The sequence below is a fragment of the Geotrypetes seraphini genome, chromosome 10 (genome assembly GCF_902459505.1).
Source record: "Geotrypetes seraphini chromosome 10, aGeoSer1.1, whole genome shotgun sequence".
Lineage (NCBI taxonomy): Eukaryota > Metazoa > Chordata > Amphibia > Gymnophiona > Dermophiidae > Geotrypetes > Geotrypetes seraphini.
The window spans coordinates 139,593,674-139,608,223 of NC_047093.1; the positions used below are offsets into that span (position 1 = coordinate 139,593,674).

Here is a 14,550-nt window from a genome sequence, read left to right on the forward strand (position 1 = left end):
TCATGGCAGATTGTTTACGGGGCGGTGAATGGCCTTGTCCCTGAATCCGCAGCAACCAGTTGATTTCTTCCCCTGTTCCTGCAGGTTACCCATTGGAAACAGTCACCGTGTCATTCTCTAATGGGCCCACGATTAAAGAAAACGTTAAGGAGAGAGGATAGGAAAGGGAAAAGAAAAAGCTTTTCCTGTCAGCTCCTTTTCACTTCTTAGATTCCCCCCCCCATCTTCCTCCCTTTCACTCTGGAACCGCCACCCCCCTCCAAATTTGGGAATTATGCTTAGGAGAAATGTGCCAAGCACCAAACATTAGCTGTGATTTCTTTATACATATTCAAAGAGAAATCAATACTGGAAAACACTTCTGGCTAATATATGCAAATTGGCATGCACATCAGACTCTCTCAGCTTCGCAGGCAGGCTGCTGTAGATTATACAGGAGAAACAAGCATTCTTTACAGCAGATGTGCTGACAAAAATAGGACTTTAATATCTATTCAGTCAAAATAAAAGTAATTTCTTAATATTCAGTTTAGATGCTGATGTATAAGGAAATCAGTTCGCTTAGCAGTTTAAAAAACATAAGAATTGCTGTTGCCTGGTCAGACCAGTAGTCCGCTTACGCGGCAGCCCTCTGGTCAAAGACCAGCGCCCTGAGACTAGCCCTACCTGCGTACGTTCTTGTTCAGCAGGAACTTGACTAACTTTATCTTGAATCCCTGGAGGGGGTTCTCCCTTATGACAGACTCCACAAGAGCGTTCCAATTTTCTACCACTCTCTGGGTGAAGAAGAACTTCCTTATGTTTGTTCGGAATCTATCCCCTTTCAATTTTAGAGAGTGCCCTCTCATTCTTCCTACCTTGGAGAGGGTGAACAACCTGTCCTTATCTGCCAAGTCTATTCCCTTCACTACCTTGAATGGGCTTGGATTACGTCCTGAAAGAGAGGTCCATAGGCCATTATTGAGATGGCTTGGGGAAATCCACTGCTTGTTCCTAGGATAAGCAGCATGAAATCTGTTTTACTCCTTGGGCTCTAGCTAGGTATTTGGGACCTGTGTTGGCCACCGTTGGATACTGAGCTTGGTGGCCCTTTGGTCTGTCCCAGTATGGCAATTCTTATGTTCTCATCGTTTCTTACCCTCCTCCCTTTGCCTGGCTAAGGTGGTCATCGATTCAGTGGGAATTTAGGACAGAAGGGAAGTGGTGGCATCACTGTGCTGTTCGTCATCAGCCCAGCAGGGTTGCACCGTTACCTGTAAGCAGCGATTCTCACCCAGTCCTCAGGACACATCAAAACGCATTAGCTAGATTTCTATACAAATCTATGTCATGGGAATCCTTAAAACCAACTTGGTTGGTTGGGCATGTCCAGAGGATCGGGTTGAAAAGCACTGCATACAGCACGGAGAGCTGAAGCACAAATCTTCTTCAGAAACCCTTTTGGTATCACATTGATAGATGATGAGTAAATACAGCACGGACAGCTGAAAAGTGGATGGTCCTCAGAGCCACCTGCAGTCATCAGTGATAGGTGTAAGGTGTGGATACAGTATAGACAAGTGAAATGTGCATCTTGATCAAACCCTGATGCAGGCATGCACACAGCTGTGTGGGCAGTTTTACAGTGCTTCTGCTATATATGCACACAGAAAAATCTCTTAAATCACATTTGAAAGCCTATTAACACTTCAGTTTAGTTCTGCCTTTGCTTTCTTCTTCTCGCATTTCCCCCCCCCTTTCCTCCTGTTCTTACCTCTTGCTTAAGTAAACCTTTCCTGCCCTTGATTTGTCATTTTGTGTCTAGTATTGTTAATTATACAGAGTACATGACCCTGTTGTGTTTATTTTATTGGTTTTTATTTTTTTAATTATTTCCCTTTGATTTTTATCTATCGTTAACCGCTTTGACTTTTTTTTTTGTTACTAATGACAGTATTTCAAATAAAATAACTGTAACTCTGCATTTCCCTTTAAGGTAACCAACTTTGAAAAAAGACTTCCTCCTAAATCGGAAGCAGCAAAAATCAGGGGATTTCAGGATAACAAAACAAGGCAAAAATTTGGGCAACGTTCTCTGGCTCTTAAGTGATTTTACAAAGAGAAATGGGATACAGTGCTTCCACCCTGCTCTCCCTGCACCATCCTTGAGCTCCGATTCATCCTCCCAAGTTCAGCCGTAATGGAATCAGCCGAGAAGAGGACCCTGGAGGAAGGACAGTAGGCCGCTGTCTGGGGCTGGATCTTTGATGATTCCTTGAAGCTTGAAAGAGAGAAAAGCAAAGGGAATCTATGTGAAAGAGGCCAGCTCACAGTACTCAGATCAAGAAGCAGAGCGTGATACAAGGGGAAGAGGGAGAAAAGGAGATGACAGCTGGAGAGGGAGAAGGCATGGGGGAGCAGTTACCTCTTTAAACCTGGGGTGAGCGGCATCCTTAGCCAGCTGGAGGATGGCACCTTCGCTTGTGGTAAGAAAGGCTCCGCTCTGTTTCAGTCGAGCAAAAGCCAGGAACCGGTCCACCTGACTGTAGACGGGAGAGAGAAGAGGTGAGCTGATGTGCCCTTGGAGAGAGACAGGAAACCTCCTTGCTAAGATCAGCACTCTGAAAACTATATAGACAATGGAATAACACAAGCCTTAGGGCAACAGCTCGATGCAGATGTGGCAGGGAGAGGCTAACCACAAAGGACTTTTTTACTCACTTTACCTTCGAGAGGAGCATGCGTCTGCCACGATGTGGACATCCAAGCCCTTTTCCAACAGATCGAGGCTGGTGCTCTGCAAAGGGGACAAACCAGAGGATGTATAATCAGCAGCACAGAGAAACAAAAAAAAAAAGAAAGAAAGAAAGAGGATTTATACAGCAGGTCCGATACCCAGGGCAAAGCTGAATATGGCTTCTAATTCACACCAACGGCTGCACTATAACTTCACGAGTTAATCAGTGCCAGGGATTAGAGAGGTGAATGGCATCTTTGCCCATTTCTCTTGTCTGTCTCACATGACTAACAGCAGTGAATGCTGTGAAGCATTCTGTCCTAAACAGTCTTGGAAGCTTCCAAGTGCAAATTTAGACCCACCACAACATCTCAGCCGACACAAAGATATCTGTCTTATTCTCATCCCTGTTGCCAGGGTCTATACCATGATGCAGGCTTGGGTCTCAATTCCACACAGAAGCACGGAGCGTAGGTCTGGGACAGCACGCAAAGCCTCCTCCACCTCAGGTGTCAGCATACTGAAGCAGGTCTTGCTGTATTTCCTCAGGTCCTGGGCACCCAGCTCTGGCACCGTGGGACCCAGCCCCTTGGGGTACTGCTCTGTCACAATCACCGGGATGTCCAGCACCTGAGCTGCCTGAAAAAAGAACCCCCACAAAAGAAAAAACCTCAGAGACAGTAGGTCTTATCTCTAATAAAAAAATTAAAAAAAATACAAGGCCTAGATCAGTGGTTCTTAACCTGGGTTCGACCGAACCCCAGGGGTTCGGTGAGTCAGTCTTGCGGGTTCAGCGGAGGTCAAAACACACCTCCGACTCATATAGCGCGCAATCCTTTTCGAGGATGCTGGACATAAAAACGAAGAAAAGGAACAGACTTTGTTGCGAGAATGACATGAGAGTGGCACTTGCCAAGGTAAAGCCGCGCATTTCTGAACTGGTCTCTGAGAGGCAACAGCAGAAGTCACACTGATTTGCAGTAAATTTCATTATTATGTTATTATTATTTGAAATATAGGAGAACTTTTTTGTTTTCAAAATTGATATAATTTTTTCCCTCACTGTATACCTATGTTTTGAATTTGTAAAAATCATATTTTATTTTTCCAATAAAGAAGGGTTCGGTGAACACGCATATGAAACTGGTGGGGTTCAGTACCTCCAACAAGGTTAAGAACCACTGGCCTAGATGTAAATTAAGATGCTACAAAATACATTTCCAACTAGGGGCCCTCCAGTCCTAGATGGGACAGGCTCTGTATCCCCCTGTCCATCCCCTGATCCCCAAATCCTTGAGGTGACAGGCTCTATATCTGTGTCCATCTCCTGATCCCCCCCAGTCCTAGAGGTGACAGGTAGAGAATGACATGGGGACAGATTTTCCCTGTCCCATTCCTGCAAGCTCTGTCCTCATGTGCAACAAAGCCTCAAACACTTTAAAATCATAAGTGTTGGAGGCTTGTGGCGGTTAAGGCCTTCTGGTCAAAAAAAGCTTCACCACCTTATGGAAGCTAAGATCCATCAGAAAATACTTTGACGCCCCCTCATTCCGCCTACTTGTGCAATCCTCCATCTTAAGTCTAGTCAACTACTGCAACATCATCTACCTGGGATCTTTCAAAAAAACCACACAAAGATTGCAAATTATTCAAAACACGGCAATCCGACTGATCTTCGGACTAAAAAAATGGGAACACAACTCCCTATTACCACAAACTTCACTGGCTACCCCTAGAAGCAAGAGTACTATTCAAGTTCGCCTGTTTCTGCTACAAATCCATCCTTGGCTCGGCCCCCCTTTACTTAGTACCCCATTTTATCCTAGACTGCCCATCCAAACTCACACGTAGAACCCACCTGTTTAGCTACCCTACCCTAAGGACCTGCCGTTACAAAAGATATCTAAATAGAATTCTTACCTTCCTAGCAGGTCATCACAATAACTGGCGGGCCCACATCATCTCACGCTCTTCATCCTACTTAAACTTCAGGAAACTACTAAAAACTAATCTTTTCACCCGATTCATACCCTAAGACCCTATGCCCACCCTGGCCCTCTATCTCTATATGTCCTTTACGCAGATTGTCTTGACCTTCTTCCCTGTACCATTTCATTGCCATAATTGTATCCATCTTTCTTTCTGTTTGTACCATTTTTTTTCTCTCTGTTGTACCATTTTTTTTTCCCTCTAACACCTAATTTTATCTGATTGTCCCATTTTTGCCGATTGTCCAGCCCTTCTTCGTTGTAAACCGCCTAGAACAGGGGTGTCCAATGTCGGTCCTCGAGGGCCGCAATCCAGTCGGGTTTTCAGGATTTCCCCCAATGAATATGCATGAGATCTATTTGCATGCACTGCTTTCATTGTATGCCAATAGATCTCATGCATATTCATTGGGGAAATCCTGAAAACCCGACTGGATTGCGGCCCTCGAGGACCGACATTGGACACCCCTGGCCTAGAACTACTATGGCTTTGGCGGTATATAAGAAATAAAATTATTATTACAGGGATGGTCAACTGTGTCCCCGTGTCATTGTCTAGTGCAGTGGTTCCCAACCCTGTCCTGGAGGACCCCCAGGCCAATCGGGTTTTCAGGCTAGCCCTAATGAATATGCATGAAGCAGATTTGCATGCCTCTCACTTCCATTATATGCAAATCTCTCTCATGCATATTCATTAGGGCTAGCCTGAAAACCCGATTGGCCTGGTGGTCCTCCAGGACAGGGTTGGGAACCACTGGTCTAGTGCCAGGCTGTGTACGCCTCTAGCCTTAGGCAGGGCAGGCTGCTCCTCACCCGCAGCATACGCGCCGCCACCGACACGATCTCGGGGAAAGCGGCGATATTGGGGCGGAATTTCTCTTGCATGTCGCAGAGGAAGAGGACGCTGGACTTCTGGCTCAGCTTGCCGAGCTTCCGGAGCGCCATGGGCGGTGCAAGGCGACTCTAAACCCGTCCGACGGCTCCTCTTTGCACGGCGAGCGCACGAGCTCTTTCCCAAAGTCCAAGGGCTCGCGGGCAGCCGTCCGATCACGCGCCTCCCCCTCGGCTCATCGGAACGCGGCCGCGCGACCACATGGTCCCGCAGAGGACAAGGGGGCGTGGCTCGACGCGGCGCCTCGCCTACTGCGCAGCCAACGGGAAGGCGGCGTTCTGAATCGCGTGGCCGCCCGGCAGTTCAAGAGGGTGAGGGGGCGTGGCTCCAACCCTTCGCCTTTCTACAGCCAATGGGAGGCGGAGAGGGCTGCTGATTGACAGCTTGCGGCGGACTTAGTACTTTTAAGGCTCTTAAACCCCTGGCTTTTGTGCGCCACGCGCAGCTTTCCGTGCTTTGTGTGATGCTTTGCAACCCGGTCCAAGGATTCCCATGAGCTGTCACTTTACCCTCGGCTGTTGATTTTCACCGGAAAAAGGAGCCCGGATTGAGACGTCCGGGTTTTAGTTCCATGGCTTGCAATGGTAGTAAAACCCGGACGTCTCAATCCGGCCTCCTTTTTCTAGAGCAGGGGTCTCAAAGTCCCTCCTTGAGGGCCGCAATCCAGTCGGGTTTTCAGGATTTCCCCAATGAATATGCATGAGATCTATTTGCATGCACTGCTTTCATTGTATGCAAATAGATCTCATGCATATTCAGTAGGGAAATCCTGAAAACCCGACTGGATTGCGGCCCTCAAGGAGGGACTTTGAGATCCCTGTTCTAGAGCCATATGGTAACCCCTACACTAGGGTCCTGTCAGATGTCACTTAATGCAGTGCTGCAGTCTGAAGAGGGAGGGAGGGAGATCCTTTGCACACCCTCATCAGGATCCAGTGATCTCTCTCTTTATGGCAGTGGTTCCCAACCCTGTCCTGGAGGAACACCAGGCCAATTGGGTTTTCAGGCTAGCCCTAATGAATATGCATGAAGCAAATTTGCATGCCTATCACTTCCATCATATGCAAATCTCTCTCATGCATATTCATTAAGGCTAGCCTGAAAACCCGATTGGCCTAGTGTTCCTCCAGGACAGGGTTGGGAATCAGTTTATGGAGTGTATGCATAGCCTAAATCAGGGGTAGGCAATTCTGGTCCTCGAGAGCCAGAGCCAGGTCAGGTTTTCAGGATCTCCACCATGAATATGTATGAGATGGATTTGTATGCACTGCCTCCTTGAGATGCAAATCTATCTCATGCATATTTTTTGTGGATAGCCTGAAAACCTGACCTGGCTCCGGCTCCTGACCGGAATTGCCTACCCCTGGCCTAAATGGTTAGTGGAGCAGCTTGAGGAGCTGGGTTTGATTCCCACTGCATTTCCTTGTGACTCTGGGCAAGTCACTTAACCCTCCAAGGCTCCATTTACGAAAGAAAAAGTCTCTATATAATACAGGGGTAGGGAAATCTGGTCCTCCAGAGCCGTATTCCAGTTGGGTTTTCAGGATTTCCCCAATGAATATGCATTGAAAGCAGTGCATGCACATAGATCTCATGCATATTCATTGGGGGAATCCTGAAAACCCAACTGGAATATGGCTCATGAGGACCGGAGTTCCCTATTCCTGATATAATATGTAAAAGGCAGTGTCTCAAACCCCATTCCCTTCTCCCTTCCCAGTGCAATCTGCAGATGGAAAGAGATCTTATTGTATAATTCTCTTATAAGAGCTATTCCTGACTGCACTCTGAAAATCCTCACAAATGTCTACTCTTCAGAGTTTCTTTCCCTCCAGAATATTTCTATTCAAGACATATTTTATAAGCAAGACTAATCCCTGGTAGACCTAATACAGTGGTCTCAAACTCAAACCCTTTGCAGGGCCACATTTTGGATTTGCAGGTACTTGGAGAGCCGCAGAAAAAAAGTTGTCTTATTAAAGAAATGACAACTTTGCATGAGGTAAGTGGATTATCTGAAATCTGATAGTGAATTATCTGAGATCTGAAATTATCAGAAGCAATTAAGGAAATATTGCTTCTGATGTCAGCTAAACACAGCTGAAAGCAGTGCAACTTGCAGAAAGTGAAAAACTATTAAAGTATCAACTGCAAGAGACAAGATTTTGGACCTCGGTATTACAAAGAATGATTCTTTAGGGCAGACCTGCACAACTCCGGTCCTCGAGGGCCGAATCCAGTCGGGATTTCCTCAATTAATATGCATTGAAAGCAGTGCATGCAAATAGATCTCATGCATATTCATTTGGGAAAACCTAGCCTGGCGAAGGTTGAAGTTGTGCAGGCATGCTTTAGGGAAAACTTGTGCCTTAAGTGTCCGGCGGTCATGTCTGCAACCGCCTCCACCTCTCACCTCCTCCAGCACTGGACATACGCACAAGCTGCACTGCCTTACGTTCTGGAACATTGTCCGCCTCACTGCTGTAACCTCACGCAAGCGCTTTCCTGCGTCTGTACGCAACTGTGAGGTGGAGTGAAGAGGACAATCTCATACAGATGCAGGAAGGCGCTTGCGTGAGGTTACAGCAGTGAGGCGGGAATGTTCCAGAATGCGACCACCGGACACTTAAGGCACAAGTTTTCCATACAGAATCATTCTTTATAAGGGCCTCAAAATAGTACCTGGCGGGCCGCATGCGGCCCTTGGCCCACAGGTTTGAGACCACTGATATATGTTTTATGAAAGGTGGGTGTAATGAGTGCAACAGTTCTCAGCTCCCCCTTTAGGGTTGCTGGACTGAAGATATTAAAGGTGCAGATGCAAGGTATAGGTGAACTTCTGCCCCTATCTCCCATTCCTCACCCTTCCATCTGCTTGAGAAATTCCTGTGAGCCGCTGACAGAGTCTGGGATTAGAGCTGAGGCAAAGGGAGATAAAGTGACTCCCCTAAGGCCACACCCTCAGTCAATGACAGAATCAGTGATTAGAACAGAGGCACAGGGTTACAAAGTGATTGACTTTGTAATTTCCCTTCCTCTCTCCTTCATCCCCTTTCAGTCTCTTTTCTTCTATCCTGTTCTCCTTCCTCCCCCCCCTTTTTTCTTCCTATCTCACACTCTCTTTTTCACTTTCTCTGTCTCCTCCTCCTCTCATGATCTCTCTTCTGTCATAACCTGTTGAACTGGTTTATCTGTGTTCCTTTTTACAGTTCTCCCTGTCACTAGACGTGCCCAGACACTGGCAGGCACGGGATGAGGAAGCTATGGCTGCAAGCCCCTTTGCCCGCTGCCGCATGGCGCTTCTTTTTGCTGTTCTCATGGACCTGGCAGGGGTGGCATCCCTCCTGGTAGGCATCTTTGCCCAAATGCAGGTGAACCAGCGCGACTTTGGTGACCTGCTGATCTACACGGGTGCCATCCTCGTCTTCCTCAGCCTCATTGGGTGGATCTTCTGGTACACAGGCAACCTGGAAATCTCCCCAGAGGAACTGGAGCGGGATTATGCTGTGAAGGGCGGCACGCTGGCTCGCCTGGCCCGCAAGATCTCCCGTCGTTTATCCCAGGGCACCCTGAGGACAGCTGGTAGGAGGAACAAGGACGGCGCCTCTGCGAAACCCATTGCCAAAGCCACCGATAGCCTGCGTTTAAGCCATGTCAGGGTCCCTCAAGGTGAGCCGCCTGACCCCAACAGTGAAGCCTGACCCGGAAGGTAAAGAGTTTTGACTTTTCTTTAACTCCCCTCCCCCCTTGGTCTATACATCTGGAGCAGGGATCTCAAAGTCCCTCCTTGAGAGCCGCAATCCAGTCGGGTTTTCAGGATTTCCCCAATGAATATGCATTGAAAGCTGTGCATGCACATAGATCTCATGCATATTCATTGGGGAAATCCTGAAAACCCGACTGGATTGCGGCCCTCAAAGAGGGACTTTGAGATCCCTGAATTAGAGTCTCTTGCCCTTACCACCCAACCTTTTCCTTGGAGAGGGGCCTCTTCCCCAAACCTAAAAAGTAGGTATGGGGCTCACTCCAGTCACCTCCAGCTCACCATAACCTACCAGAGAGAACCCCTTCCCCACCTCTTTCTGCATCCCCATGGCATCCTAACCAGGCCATTTCCTTTTATTTATTTTTTTAAATTGTCCACTGGTCTTTCTTTACCTTCAGCCCATCCGGTACTCACTTAGCATTTGAGCACCTTAGAAGGGTAGTAGGGAGGGGGTGTAGGAATTTATACTGGCCCTGAGCTCTCTCTCCCCTCTGATGCTGGCTTGGGCCACACTGGGATGATTTAGTGGTTCCCAACCCTGTCCTGGAGAACCATCAGGCCAGTTGGGTTTTTGGGATAGCGCTAATGAATATGCATGAGAAAGATTTGCATATAATGGAGGTGACAGGCATGCAAATCTGTTCCATGCATATTCATTAGGGCTATCCCAAAAACCCAACTGGCCTGGTCCTCCAGGACAGGATTGGGAACCACCGGTTTAGATGTATTGATATCCATGAGGATGAGTTGACATTTGGTGAAGGCAGGAGCTTTCTAGTGCTACTGTGTAATGCTACCTGGGTTTTGAAGGTGAATAAAATACACTTTGTTTTGAACACCTCCTCTTTGCTTAATTTCAGGTCCTGCACTCTTCCGGGGACCCTACCTCATCCCACCCCACCCCTGATCTCTGCTGCTCCTCAGATCCTGTGTTTGGAATTGCATTCTGAAATTCCTGCACTCTCGCCGACGGAGTGATTTTGGATGAGAGGACATGAAGGACAGAGAGAGTTGAACAGATGGAGAATGGTAGATGAAAGCTGGGCAGTCCATGGAAGTGGGGAATCCCTCTGAAATTCCAATCAGCTGGACAGGGACCCCGCCGACAACAGGGCCTTTAGGTGTCTCTCCCGTTGATTCAGTCACTAGCAGTAACTTCAGTTTCCTGTGGCTGCCCATGGTGGGGTGTGCCGGACCTCCATCCCTGAGGACTACTGCCCCGGCCACTCACCCATCTCGCCTGCCCCTCTCAGTGACCTTGGATGGAGGAATATGCTAAGCAACGGTATGACTGACAATGTATTAAGCGATAAGTAAGAAGTGGAAGGAATTAGAGAGTGAGGGATGAGGGATGGTGGCTTCATCAGGGAGGGTTGAAGCAACACCATCTTTCTCCTGCGCCAGTTCCATTTCCCCAGGCTGCCTCCCTCCCGTGATGTCCCGGACCTGACCACAAGAGCTGTCCTCACCCCGGGACCTGACAACTCACCCCGGCCCTTCCATCTGACACTGAACCATACCTGATGCTGTGGGGAGAGAGAGACAGGGTGAAAGTAGAATATTTCTTGGACTGTTAGTGTTTTACACAATAAATGTTGGATTTCTTCAATGCGTTGTCTTGTGATTCTGCCCGGTGGCATCTGGGTGATGTAGGTGAGTGGAGGGTACTTCTCCTTCTCGCCACCCCTGGTGACTTGGCAGAGAAAACCCCGATCCTCTGCTCTACTCAGGCCCGCTGCTGTAACTGCTGAGTGGCGTGATCTGCTGGACTGGGGTCCATGGGGTCAAGAGCCCTCTGCAAGGCTGTGGTCGGGAAAGGAAAGTGAGGCTGGAATAAGCTTCCTGATCGCAGGCCACTTTACTGAATTCTGTGAGATTTAGGGATAGCATCCAGGGGGAAGGCATACAATATGAGCTGTAGAAGAGATGGGCAATGCTCCTCTCTCCAAACTTGATTTCTTCCTCTCTTCCACCGTGTCACTCTTCTGTGCCGCTCACCTTGTTAAGTAAAAGTGATAAGCCCTGTGGACAAGAGCAGAGGAAATTTAAAGTAAAGACTGTGAATCTCCCTTTCTAAACCCCTCCCCCATCCTCACAACGCTCTGTCTGATAAGAGCTTTGGCTCTCGCTTCTAAGCTCACCCCATCCCACTGCTCCATCCTGGGAGTTGTGTCCCTCTCTCCCCCTCCCTCTCCTTCCTTTACCCTCTCCATGGACCTCATTCTTACCCTTTCCAGCTCTCCCCTTCACCTTTTTCTCCCCCTCTGTTACTGTCATTTCTCTCTCCCCATCTTCCTCTCCCACCGATCTCCCTTTGGTAAATGAGGCGTGCCCACCTGTCACCTCAGTCCACCTGTCATCCTCCCTCCCGAGGACATCGCTGAGCTCCACTCCTTTGCACCATTCCTTTTCGTCCTCTCCTGTCTTCTGCTGTCTTCCTCGGACTCCTCGAGCAGCTCTAGCAGGTAGGCACTGACATCGTCCTGCCTTCGCTTCTCTGCCGAGGCCTCCTGTGCTTTGAGCTTTTGTCTCTTCCTGAAGGAGACAAGGAGGAACCTCGGGTGACGACCGACTCCTGAGCCAGGGAATATGGGATCGCCTGCAGATGGCCAAATGAGGGGATCTGTATCCCACTGACTAATGCCCTCGCAATAACACTCTGCGTTCCATTGCCTGATACACCAACCCTAGTCATTCCTCTATAACAGGGATCTCAAAGTCCCTCCTTGAGGGCCACAATCCAGTCGGGCTTTCAGGATTTCCCCAATGAATATGCACTGAAAGCAGTGCATGCACATAGATCTCATGCATATTCATGGGGGAAATCCTGAAAACCCGAATGGATTGCGGCCCGCCAGAAGGGACTTTGAGACCCCTGCTCTATAACACTGTATCCAGCTGTCCGATGCACTGACCTCATTCCCTCCCTCTCCATAACACTTTCTATCTTTCCATCTAATGCACTTCTCCCTTCGGTCCCTCCGTATAGTACTGTGTATTCTACCCTTTAACCTACTGGTATAGATTTAATATCCTGTTCCTTACGTAATGAAACAGAAGGCGACAATTGAGCAGAGCAGCAATCCGCCTCCCACGATGGCTAGAAGTCTGTACCGTTGCATCGTTTCTGTAAGGAAATTAAATTAGTGAGAGAAGTGGAGCAGGGACCCCCCTCCCTCCCCCCCACACACATTGGGCTCAGAATTAATGGAACTAGGCTGAAAAGAGGGTCCTGGTGCCATGAGCTCTGTGTCCCCTGTTATTGATCTCCCTTTCCTCTTTCTTCATATAGTTCAGCAATCATAATATTAGTTCTCAGTTAGGGAAGTCCCAAGCGTGTCTGATAGTATAGGTGAATCTTCCGCTGTGACAAAGAGTAGTTCAAGGAACCTCCCCCTCCATGTCGAGCAGCTTTTTTTTCCTATTCGCCCCCTTCTCCTTTCCTCCCCATCCCAAAGTTTGCACCCACTTGTGTGCTAAGGCCTGCTGGATCCATTTGTGGAGGGGGTGGGAGCGTGCAGGCACTCAAAGTCCATCACCAATTGCACTATCTCTTCTGTAGACATATTGACTGCTGCTTTAGTGCCCTCCCCTAAATTGTGCCACCCTAGGTAGATGTGTAATCTGCCTAGTGATCAGGCCAGCCAGGGGTTCTCAGACTCCCCTTTGGAAGGCAATTTCCAGCCTGGCTGGTAGGTGTCATTCTTGAAGAAGAGCTGGCTCTTTACCATCCCTACGATTGCGACCAGCTATGTGGGTGTTCTGGGAACTTGAAGATGCCCAAGTTTCTATCTGCCTCCCACCTCTCCTCTCTTTCCAGCTGCCACAAGGGTCCAGAAGATTTTAGCAAGTGGTGCTGATGCCTAATCCCCTTAACCCCACTACCAAGTGCCCTGGAGGGCAAAAAGGTGCTGAGTACTCACTGAGCAGGGAGGGCAGGACACAGGCCGCAGCTCGGAAGCAGCAGTCAGCCTTCTTGCAGAGCTTAAGGTCGGTGATGGCCTTTTTCCAAACTGTGTGGCATCTGTTTCCAGGATTGGGAGGGCCACACTCTGCTTTCATCAAAAAAGAGGAGAGAAAAAGACGCATACTGTAACCAACTGACATGTTGGGGCATCAGGTCTCTGCTAGGGTAGGTGAACCGAGAAACCCAGAGCAAGGATTATATGCAAGGGTGTGAGTGCCTTTATTAAAGATGCAGCTTACTCCATCTCTGTCCTGTGTCTTTCCATTTCACCTTCTCTCTCTCTCTCTCTGAATCTGTCCGTTTTCTCCCTCTCTCATTTTGTGTGTATCTATCTTAGGGTGACCAGGTTACCCATTCCAGAGGGGAGGCTTTTTTTGACCAGTCCTGGATTTCAGCCAACCTCATCCTGGGACCTGCAGCACTGATTTCAATGGATAGAATCATGGACTACAAATCCCACACTGCTTTGAGATGTAATTTTAAAACCAGGACTGGCCAAAAAGTCTCCCTACTGGGATGGGTAACCTGCTCACCCTAATATATCTCTCTTTCTGTCTGTCCCTCCTACTCTCTGATTCTGCCTTCCTCTCTCTCGGAGTTGGATTTGGGAAATGTCCCCAGCTTAACACATTGTCAATGCACCATATAAAGTGGTTATAAACCTAGGGTTGCCATACGGCTCCAGAAAAAGAAAAGACGGAATGAGACATCTGGGTTTTACTTCCACTGAAAGCAATGAAAGTAAAACCTGGATATCTCAATACATCCTCCTTTTTCTGTAGCCATATGGTAACCCTAATCAAAAAGTGTAGTTACTTACCTGTAATGTAGGTTCTCCGTGGACAGCAGGATAGTCAACCACATATGGGTGTTGTCCCAACAGCTCCCAATTTGCGGATAAGCTCTCCAATAGCTCAGAGAGATATTTTTTTTTTTTTTTTTTTTTTTGCTCTGAGCACGTGCAGTGCCCGGGCTCCACGGGGTATGCCCGAGCACTACCCATTTTCCACTGCTTCCCCCTAATCTCCAGGATGTTCCTAGCTGTGGCTGGGTCGGCCGTACGGGGAGGCGGGTGGGACTGACTATGTGTGGCTGACTATCCTGCTGTCCACGGAGATGATGTCAGTGCCCATACTCTGTGAAGAGCTCCCCGGGACTGCCCCTGTTGCCGGGGAGGAAGGGAAAGTCTGTGCTGTAATTGGTTGGCAGCAGTTTCCATCA

General features: G+C 48.3%; 2 protein-coding genes across 3 annotated transcripts; one reads left to right on the top strand and one right to left on the bottom strand.

The window, feature by feature from the left end:
• Positions 1-1,044: 1,044 nt before the first annotated feature.
• On the bottom strand, positions 1,045-5,879 carry ISOC2 (isochorismatase domain containing 2). Its single transcript, XM_033961803.1, has 5 exons — positions 5,518-5,879; positions 3,143-3,355; positions 2,706-2,776; positions 2,405-2,522; positions 1,045-2,260 (listed from the first exon to the last, which is right to left on the bottom strand). The coding sequence occupies exons 1-5, from the start codon at positions 5,647-5,649 to the stop codon at positions 2,186-2,188; spliced, it is 609 nt and encodes a 202-aa protein (XP_033817694.1). The 5' UTR covers positions 5,650-5,879; the 3' UTR covers positions 1,045-2,185.
• A 1,665-nt stretch (positions 5,880-7,544) lies between these two features.
• On the top strand, positions 7,545-10,971 carry TMEM238 (transmembrane protein 238). Of its 2 annotated transcripts, none has more exons than XM_033961802.1 (3): positions 7,545-7,598; positions 8,806-9,305; positions 10,223-10,971. In XM_033961802.1, exons 1-2 carry the CDS (start codon positions 7,581-7,583, stop codon positions 9,295-9,297), a joined length of 510 nt encoding a protein of 169 aa, XP_033817693.1. In that variant the 5' UTR covers positions 7,545-7,580; the 3' UTR covers positions 9,298-9,305; positions 10,223-10,971. The 2 variants fall into 2 exon arrangements, with proteins under 2 accessions (XP_033817693.1, XP_033817692.1); XM_033961801.1 differs by lacking the exon at positions 7,545-7,598 and adding an exon at positions 8,337-8,606.
• The last annotated feature ends 3,579 nt before the right edge of the window (positions 10,972-14,550 follow it).

Bases quoted from the DNA above. Each gene is read 5' to 3' on its own strand.
- ISOC2 (XM_033961803.1), bottom strand. From the start codon at position 5,649: ATGGCGCTCCGGAAGCTCGGCAAGCTGAGCCAGAAGTCCAGCGTCCTC. The intron at 3,356-5,517 runs GTGAGGAGCAGC...TTCTTTTTTCAG, and splicing joins TGGCGGCGCGTATGCTGCGG to GCAGCTCAGGTGCTGGACAT. The intron at 2,261-2,404 runs GTAACTGCTCCC...CTCTCTTTCAAG, and splicing joins CTCACCCCAGGTTTAAAGAG to CTTCAAGGAATCATCAAAGA.
- TMEM238 (XM_033961801.1), top strand. From the start codon at position 8,352: ATGAGTGCAACAGTTCTCAGCTCCCCCTTTAGGGTTGCTGGACTGAAG. The intron at 8,607-8,805 runs GTGATTGACTTT...TCCTTTTTACAG, and splicing joins CAGAGGCACAGGGTTACAAA to TTCTCCCTGTCACTAGACGT.